This window comes from Myotis davidii, unplaced genomic scaffold (genome assembly GCF_000327345.1).
Source record: "Myotis davidii unplaced genomic scaffold, ASM32734v1 scaffold88, whole genome shotgun sequence".
Classification (NCBI taxonomy): Eukaryota; Metazoa; Chordata; class Mammalia; order Chiroptera; family Vespertilionidae; genus Myotis; species Myotis davidii.
The window spans coordinates 2814280-2823783 of record NW_006300377.1 but is presented as its reverse complement, the minus strand read 5'-3'; the positions used below and the strand labels follow the sequence as shown (position 1 = coordinate 2823783).

Sequence of the window (9504 nt, the reverse complement as noted above, 5' to 3'; positions counted from 1 at the left end):
CAAGAGTGATCAGTGGCGGTTACTTGATCGCCTGCTGAGGAGGCGCGTGGGGCTGCCCAAACGGCGGGAGGGAGGGACTCAGCGATGAGGGCGGTCCAGCCTAAGCCTTGCTCTGCTGGGGCCCTCAGCTGCAGGTCCGGGCCCGCACCTCGGACCAGCCCCCTCCAGGTAGGCTCCTCCCCAGAGGAGCTACGCCGCCCTCCGCGACGTCGCCTCAGGCAGACCGGGTGGAGCTAGGAGCGTAGTCCCTGCGACTGTCTCCGGCTGGCACAAACCAGCGGAAGGCCGTAGAAGGGCCGGCCCCGCCCGCACCCCGCCGCTTTGAGCCCCAGGCCCCGCCCAGACGGCGCCATCTCCCCGACGCCCCTGCATTGCTCGCACGGACGACTCGCCCGCACGGCTCGGGACCGCGAGGCCTGGGAGTCGGGCTAGCCAGAGCAGCGGAACTGACGCAAGCGGACTTCCGGGGCTGGCCCCCGGGGAGGTCGGCGGCGGCGCCGCAGTCGTGGAGAGGCAGTAGGAGCGTGAGCGGCCACAAGCGACGCAAGTACCTCACCGAGCTCACCTCTCGTCTCGCGCTTCTCTCCTAGTCGCGTGCTGCCTCCCGCCGGCGGCTCCTCCCGAGGAGAGTTTTCGCCGCGGTTACTGAAAAGAGACTGTGGCCACCCCGCTCCGTGGCCAAGTGAGGCTGCCTGTCGCACCGCGTCGCCCCCTGCGCCGCCGCCTTGCCCCCAGTGGCAGGCGCCCTTCTCGCTCGAAGCACTCCCCCCAGCTCCATGAATGGAAATCGGCTCCGCAGGTGAGTGTCAGAGCTGTTGGCCGGGTCAGCGGGGGTGTCCCCAGAGCATCGTCGCTCCCTCAGCCCCGGCCCCCGTGTGCGAGGTCCGAGGTCCGGGCCCCTCCTCCACCTCCGCGTAGCCCCGCCGCAGTTCCCCGGAGCCACCGAGTGGGCGAAACTGCGGGGAGGGGACACTGCTTACAGGATTGAAGTTTGGGGCGCTCCAGGCGGTGTACCTCCTGGAGTCCAGAAAGGTTTGCCATCGCTTTCGTATTCGGGTTGGAGATGTAACGGTGTGTGTTCCCGTCGAGGCGCTGGGCGCTATTACTTACCTCTTAAGGTGGTTATGTAGATAGAGCAGATGAGGATTAAGTTTGGGTTAAGTGCAGCGTCAAATGCAAGATGGCATTTCTTCCATCCCCAGCTCTCTTCTGATGTCCGTGGCAGCCTGGTATATTCAGGGTGGGGCAAAAGTAGGTTTACAGTTGTCCGTATGGAAAATAATACAATAATTAATAAACAAGAATAAACTGTTTTCGCGTCCTCACAACTGTACACCTACGTTTGCCCTCCCTGTAAATTCTTGAGGCTCTTGGGAATTTCATATCAGGCTGGATCGTTGCTGGTGTGAGGAGGTGAATCTTAAAATTGCTGACAGTATTTTATTTTTCATTCTCTGTTCCCTAGAGAAGAGTTGTCATATTCCTGGAAATTTGGCACTTAAGAAAACCGCTTTCTCTCCTTGGGAAAAACGATGGTCTTGAGGAAAAAATGCAATTTGGGCAGGATTTATCTTAAAAGAAAAAAGCGATCTTTATGGTTCTTAAGTAATTGAGGAACATAAAGTAGACATTACATAACAGTTTGCTTTCCAAAGGATCATTCATACTTGACATGCTAAATTTGTAAGTTTGCTTCATCCAGATTGTCACAGACTTACAAATTAATTTTCAAAATATTGGTGGGGCAGAGGGTGTCTTGTTACTAATGGTATCATAAGCCCCTGAATTTCATATCTCACTTTGCCAATTTGGGAGGTGCCTGAATATGAGATAAGAAAAGCTTATATAAAAGAAACTGGTGGTTTAATATTAAATAATTTATTGACTAGGTTAAAGAGTATAAGTGTAAAGTAGGTGCAAAAGCATTCCAATGGTAGAGGTGGGATGGGGAGTTTTATTACAAGTCTTATTATATGGAGTTTTCTCTAATCAATTTGTGCTATTTCTCTTTTGCACCCTCCATTAAAAATATTCTTTTTGCCTTCTTCATTTGTCCTTTTTTTAAAGTGTCTGTCTGTCTCCCTCCCTCCCTCTCTCTCTCTCTCTCTCTCTCTCCATTAAGGTCTTTTTTTAATGTATATTTTTATTGATTTCAGAGAGGAAGGGGGAGAGAGAGAGAGACAAATATCATGAGGAGAGAGAATCATTAATCAGCTGTCTCCTGCATGCCCCACAATGGGGATGGAGCTAGAAACCCAGCATGTGTCCTGACTGGGAATCCAACTGTGACCTCCTAGTTCATGGGGTCTTCACTCAACCATTGAGCCACACCAACCCGGCTTCATATCTTCTTAAAAAGGGAAAGTTTGTCTAGATTGTGAAAAAGTTTTAGACTCTTATTTGTTTATCATTGGTTTGTGTTTTTCCAAAACTGTATCCTGCCTTCCTTTTAACTTTCTACTATACTTTTTAGAGAATGTGATGATTTGTGGATATAGGTGAATTTTACGTAACTATCCTGTTGTCAAGCCTGGAAAACAAAACATAAAACTTAAAAACACTTTGTTAATCATCCTAAAACTTTTTAAATATTTCAAAAAAATTTCAAAGATTTTTTTTTTCCTTCTTGGAGTTTTTTATATGAAATTATGCCCAATATATGAACAACATCTTAGAAAATCCTTCTAAAGTCAAACCACCTAGTCAACTGGTCCAACTAGCCAAGAATGATTCAGTAAATGCTCCTGTGAATTCTTGAGCTAAGAATTAGACATCTTGAAATGCAAAGTTTATTTTAAGTGCAGTTTATACATGATTGACTATAATCTCAAATGAAGATAAGGTATAATTGTCTTAAGGGTGTCATCATCAAAAACAAAATTTTCATTCTTCCCGAAACTTCAATGCAATTTTTGCTGCACATGAAATTAAAACTATATATTAGGGAAAATGTGCAACTACGTTTTAAATCAAGAATTTGACGGATATATTGTTTGGTTTAAACTTTTTATTTTAACTTAGCATTTACTTTTTATTGAATTTATTGAGTGACATCTATTTTCTATATATAGAAAAGCCTAAGTAACCTTTACGACTGAATGACCGGAACAACCAGTCGACCAGTCGCTATGATGCGCACTGACCACCAGGGGGCAGCTCCTGCGTTGAGCAGCTGCCCCCTGGTGGTCAGTGCACTCCCACAGCCAACCTCCCATGGCCCCTCCCCCCAGGCAGCGGGGGGGGGGGGGGGGTTGTAATAGGCCTCAATTGTCAGCCAGGCCGATGGACCCCACCTGTGCACGAAATTGTGCACCAGGCCTCTAGTTGGTTAATAAAATTATATAGGTTTCAGGTATACAATTCTATAATACATTATCTATATATTGTATTGTGTGTTTAGCACCCCAAGTGGATTTCACATCTAAAATCTTTAATCATTTTAAATGTAAATGTTCTTTAATTGTCTATTAAATCAATGCTGGATCTTGGCTCTCCAAGTCTTTTCTAAGTTTTTCTTATGTGTGATTATCCTCAGACCTCTTATGACAAGATATTTTAATTTCTAATTGTTAGGAAAACTTAAATTTATTCACATTAGAGCCTTTGAATACAAATACTATGTAATTGTCTCTTGGTGAATCATTCCTCACTAAAAGTTAATATTTCTCTGTTCTTCCCTTTGCATGAAATCTTTTAAATGATTTTTAAGGATCCTATACAAACTACTGACCTAGTACTTTGTGAACTTTTATTTTTAAATAAAACTGGCACAATTGGTTTTTAAACAATAATAAGAGTTAGCATTTGAGCCTATCATTCCTTAGTTAGGAGAACTTCTAAGGAAATCTATTTTTTATGGTTTAATTACAGCTGGACTAAGAGTATATGTTATGTTTTAGTTCCAAATTAAGTGGGGGTAGGGGAAACAGAAATATTCATTGAGGTTTTACTTCTCCTGAGGAGCTATTTTTTAAGACCATACTATTCTAGTTTGTTTTTTTAGGTAAAGTCAGACTACTGTTTAGGGCCGATGGAATTCTACCAGTCTTCTATTTTACCAATAGAAGAAAAAAATTCTACTTTTACCTTAAGTTAATGATACGCAAATTGATTTGAAAAGTTTGGTAATTGTCTTATATAGTCTTGCAAAAGTGAATAGACTATGTTTCTTAGTTGTACTTTTAAATTCGTGTTTGAACAATAGTTGTTTTAGGGCTCTGTATTCTTTAATAATAAAAATCAAGAAAAATCATTTGAGAACAAGTTCCAAAGAAACAAAATTTTATGTATGGAAGTTTGATTTAAATGAGGTTGGTAAAAGTGGATTCAAAATACAAAATAATATAATGCTGTTAGGTTGTCAGTTGAATATATAAAATAAATCTTTAATCACTTTGGGAAATGTTTTTATTATATAAATTTTTCTCTCTTGTAGAATTTGGCCTTGAAAAAATATAAAAATGCTGCTCTGGGAGGGCATGAATTTTGAACATGGAGAGTTTTTGTTTTTTGTTTTTTAAACTTGGTTGTCACTTAAATTTTACTTTGTGCTTCTCTAGCGTGGCCATTAAAACATTTTTTTTCTATTATTTGCTGTTCTTGATTGTCAGAAAATTGAATTTATACATTTATAAAAATATACAAGATTACTTTAATTTTTGTTTTAAAATTTAATTTTTCTGACAGTTGATAGAATACCCTGGGGAAAAACTAAAAAGGAGGCAAGTAATAACTTTTTTCTTTTAAACAGATTTTACAGGAAAAAAGAACATATACGTAACCCTGATATAATTCATTTAACATGATTAAGGCTCATGATTCCATCCCCCTGATATAACCACTCTTTAAATTTTTAAACCAAATTCCAAACTAGTCTATTAGTTTAAAAATATTTAAGACATTAAGTAATTTAGGAAAGCAGTTAGAATGAATGAAATGATTTCTAGATACTACTTAATTTTCCTTCGAATGTTATATAAGTTGGTATTTTAGAATTAATTTATATCTATTTTTTCCCACTGGGAATATTGTATGTATTTGATTTTGTAAGCCTGGCCTGATAGTATGCCTAGACAGAAGTCTAGGGCCCTGTGGAGCGGACGCATTTCCTGGAAGAATTCTCTGTTGTATATGGAAAAACCCTAGCTCAGAGTAGAATTCTTGCCAAATTATCATAAGCTATTAGATTCTAGTTTAATACTATGTTGCTTTATATCACAACTATCTTTTTTCACATTGGTTTCCATAGTCTTAAAATACTTGAGGGTCTACTTGAAAGGAGAATTAAATATTTTGTTAATTTTACAAAACATTTTCTTATACCTAAAACTAGAGACCTGGTGCATGAAATTTGTGCATGGGCGGGGGGTGAGGGGGGTGTCCCTCAGCGCAACCTGTACCCTCTCGCCGACTGGGACCCCTCGGGGGATGTCTGCCTACCCAGAACCTCTCAGGGGATCTCCCCCTTGGGATCAGCCTAAGCTGTCAGGCAGACATCCCTCTTGCAGTCCGGGATCCCTCTCACAGTCCGGGATCCTTCCTGCTCCTTACCGTCCACCTGCTTGCTGCTCCTTACCTCTAGGCTTGCTGCTTCTTAGCACTGCTGCGGAGGCAGGAGAGGCGTGAACCTGGCTTCTAGCTGAGTGGCGCTCCCACACTGACCACCGGGGGCAGCTCGTGCATTGAGCGTCTGCCCCCTGGTGGTCACTGTGCATCATAGCGACTGGTCGTTCTGCCATTCCGTCTATTTGCATATTAGGGCTTGATTATATAGGATTATATAGGATTAGGACCTTAAGTAACTTGAAAGTTTTTTTTCTTCATTTTTTTTTTAATTTTTTTTTATTTTTTTTGAGCCCTGTGCACTCGGTCTCCGCAGCCTGCTGACCGCCCACCGCCCTTGGCCATCCTGGGCCTGGGGGCGCAGCCACGGAGTCCCTGCTGGTCTGCTGGGCGCAGCCTCCTCTCCGCCTCCACGGGGACGGGCGCCCACCCTTTTTTCGTCATTGTTGATTGTTTTAATGGATAAGGAGAAAAAAGACAAGTGATAGTTCTGTTTTCATAATGGTAAAACTAAAAAGATAATTTTTTTTTATATTTTATTGATTTTTTACAGAGAGCAAGGGAGAGAGATAGAGAGTTAGAAACATCGATGAGAGAGAGACATCGATCAGCTGCCTCCTGCACATCTCCCACTGGGGATGTGCCCGCAACCCAGGTACATGCCCTTGACCGGAATCGAACCTGGGACCTTTCGGTCCGCAGGCCGACACTCCATCCACTGAGCCAAACCGGTTTCGGCACAAATTTACTAATTTTTTATAGTTTTTTTGTAATAGCTCATAAAATTAGAGGGAGGATAGATGTTACCATTTTAGCTGTAGAAATCGAAGGCCTGGGTCCCTTAAAATAACTTTTCTGTGGTGGCAGACAGGAGAAGCAGGGCTGTCTGGCATCGGTCGGAACTCAAGGGCAGCTTTCTCTCTGAGGGGCTTGCAGCAATTACCAGGACACTGAGAAGCAGAGCCTCTGAGGGCTGGACTGTTGATCCCATGAAACCTGCCCCACCCAAGCCCTGCAGGGAGGCTTTTGCTGGATAGCCTCAGGCAAAGGCTAGGTTAACACCTCCTAGAGATCCAGGAGCCAGGAAACCCAGAGGTCAGAGTGGGACCATCCAGTTTGCAGCTCCGTGGAAACATAAAGGACACACTCGGGGCAGACTCAGTGAGCACCAAAGCCCTATTGAAGCAAGTCTTGCCCCAGAGGAGTGTTTCCAGCACAGAAGTTCTCCCACTGCAGACACAGCTGATTCTCACAGCCAATTGGCCTGGAGGCCAATTCCTCCCAGTGATACCTACAACAACCAAGGCTTAACTACAACAAGACTGTGCACAAACACCACAACGGGGTGCACCAAGAGTGTCCTCCTCAGGTAATTGGGGAGGCTGAACCACTGGGCCCTAGAGGACACTCAGCGTAGAAAACCACTTTATCAACACAAGGAAGCATAAAAAATGCAGAGACAAAAAGGACACCAATGACAGAAGTGGAGGAAAGCAAACTACTGGATATAGAGTTCAATACCACACTTTAAGGTCTTTCAATAATTTTCTAGAAACTGCCGATCAACTTAATGAGATCTACAAGAAATCTAATGAGACCCTTGATGTTGTGATGAAGAACCAACTAGAAATTAAGCATACTCTGACTGAAATAAAGAATATTATACAGACTCCCAACAGCATACTAGAGGATCGCAAGAATCAAGTCAACGATTTGAAATACGAAGAAGCAAAAAACACCCAACCAGAAAAGCAAAATGAAAAAAGAATCCAATAATACGAAGATAGCATAAGGAACCTCTGGGACAGTTTCAAGCGCACGAACATCCGAATTATAGGGGTGCCAGAAGAAGAGAGAGAGCAAGATCTTGAAAACCTATTTGAAGAAATAATGACGAAAACTTCCCCTACCTGGTGAAAGAAAGAGACTTCCAAGTCCAGGAAGCGCAGAGAACCCCAAACAAAAGGAATCCAAAGAGGACCACACCAAGACACATCATAATTAAAATGCCAAGAGCAAAAGACAAAGAGAGAACCCTAAAAGCAGCAAGAGAAAGAAAGTCAGTTACCTATAAGGGAGTACCCATACGAATGTCAGCTGATTTCTCAACAGAAACTTTGCAGGCTAGAAGGGAGTGGCAAGAAATATTCAAAGTGATGAATGCCAAGAACCTACAACCAAGATTACTATATCCAGCAAAGCTATCATTCAGAATTGAAGGTCAGATAAAGAGCTTCACAGATAAGAAAAAGTTAAAGGAGATCACCACCACCAAAGCAGTGTTATATGAAATGCTGAAAGGTATCCTTTAAGAAGAGGAAGAAGAAGAAAAAGGTAAAGATGCAAATTATGAACACCAAATACACATCTATCAACAAGTGAATCTGAAAATCAAGTGAATAATCTGATGAACAGAATGAACCGGTGATTATAATAGAATCAGGGACATAGAAAGGGAGTGGACTGGCTATTCTTGCGGGGGGAAAGGGTGAGGAGGATGCGGGAAGAGACTGGACCAAAATCGTGCACCTATGGATGAGGACAGTGGGTGGGGAGTGAGGGAGGAGGGTGGGCTGGGAACTTGGTGGAGGGGAGTTATGGGGGGGGTGAAGAAGAACAAATGTAATAATCGGAACAATAAAGATTTAATTAATAAAATTAAAAAAAAACAGTTTGACAAAAAAAAAAAGAATATTATCCTTGCCCTGATTGGTTTGGCTCAGTGGATAGAGCATTGACCTGCGGACTGCAGGGACCCAGGTTCGATTCTGGTCAAGGGCATGTGCCTTGGTTGCGGGCGTGTCCCCAGCCGGGGACGGTGGGGGCGGTGTCGATGTTTCTGACTCTCTGTCCCTCTCCCCTCCTCTCTGTATAAAACTCAATTAAAATTTATAACAAAAAAAAATACTTTTGAAAGGAAAGAATACTATCCTTTCCACACCTCTTTAGTCTCAGTTTTTTGGGAGCTGAGCAACATGCACCTGAGATTCCTACTTCTATTTAATAGGCACTCATTCTTGGCTCAATAGCAAAACATGTGAGAAAGAATATTGTGTGGTTTTTCAACCGTAATGGTTATGCTGTTTGGATGCATGAACAGCCTTTCTGTATTTGGAGTTTCTGTAGTTTTCTGTCATTGTCTGTTCATATTGACTTTCTTTGGCTACTCATTGTTTAAAATAAATACTTGATATTTAGCAAAACTATGTCATACAACCAATGTTTTTCTCTTATTTCTTTTTGTTGTTGTTAAACATATTTTTATTGATCTCAGAGAGGAAGTAAGAGCAAGGGCGGGACAAAAACATCAATGATGAGAGAGAGAGGATCATCGTTTGACTGCCTTCTGCATGGTCCCATACGGGGGATCAAGCCCCAAACCCAGGCATGTGCCCTGATCAGGAATCGAATCATGACCTCCTGGTTCATTAAATGATGCTCAACCACTGAGCCATGCCGGCTGAGCATCAAGTTAGTGTTTTTATTTTCTTCAGCTAAATACCCAGAAGTGGAATTGGCTGGATATTTTTAATTGTGGATTTCATTTTTTTCAAATACCGTATTTGCCGGCGTATAAGACGACTGGGCGTATAAGACGACCCCCTAACATTTCCACTCAAAATACAGAGTTTGTAATATACTCGCCGTATAAGACTACCCCCTCTTCCGCACACCTTCCACACACCAAATAAAAGGTAAAACAATATCAGATTTGATTTTAACATTTTAATTTATATTCAAATGCTTATGACATGCAGGAAAACTGTCACAAGACTGTATGTAATCAAACATATACATAAAACAGTGCAAGTTTATTACCGGTAAACATACCGGTAATTCACTAAAGAAAACACACTCTATAGACTGGTACCGTAGATGCTTCTCAGGAACACAGGCAAGCAGCCCACAACCTAGAGGGACTGTCAATGATAGAAGAAAGAT

The 9504-nt window shown here is 42.4% G+C and overlaps 1 protein-coding gene across 1 annotated transcript in view; it reads left to right on the top strand.

The window, feature by feature from the left end:
* The first annotated feature begins 452 nt into the window (after positions 1 to 452).
* AGO3 (argonaute 3, RISC catalytic component) overlaps positions 453 to 9504 on the top strand; it is a 99930-nt gene continuing 90878 nt past the window's right edge. Inside the window, exon 1 of the mRNA XM_006777409.2 lies at positions 453 to 799. Within this exon, the coding sequence (XP_006777472.1) occupies positions 781 to 799 (19 nt within the window). The 5' untranslated portion in view covers positions 453 to 780. The remainder of the gene's footprint in view (positions 800 to 9504) is intronic.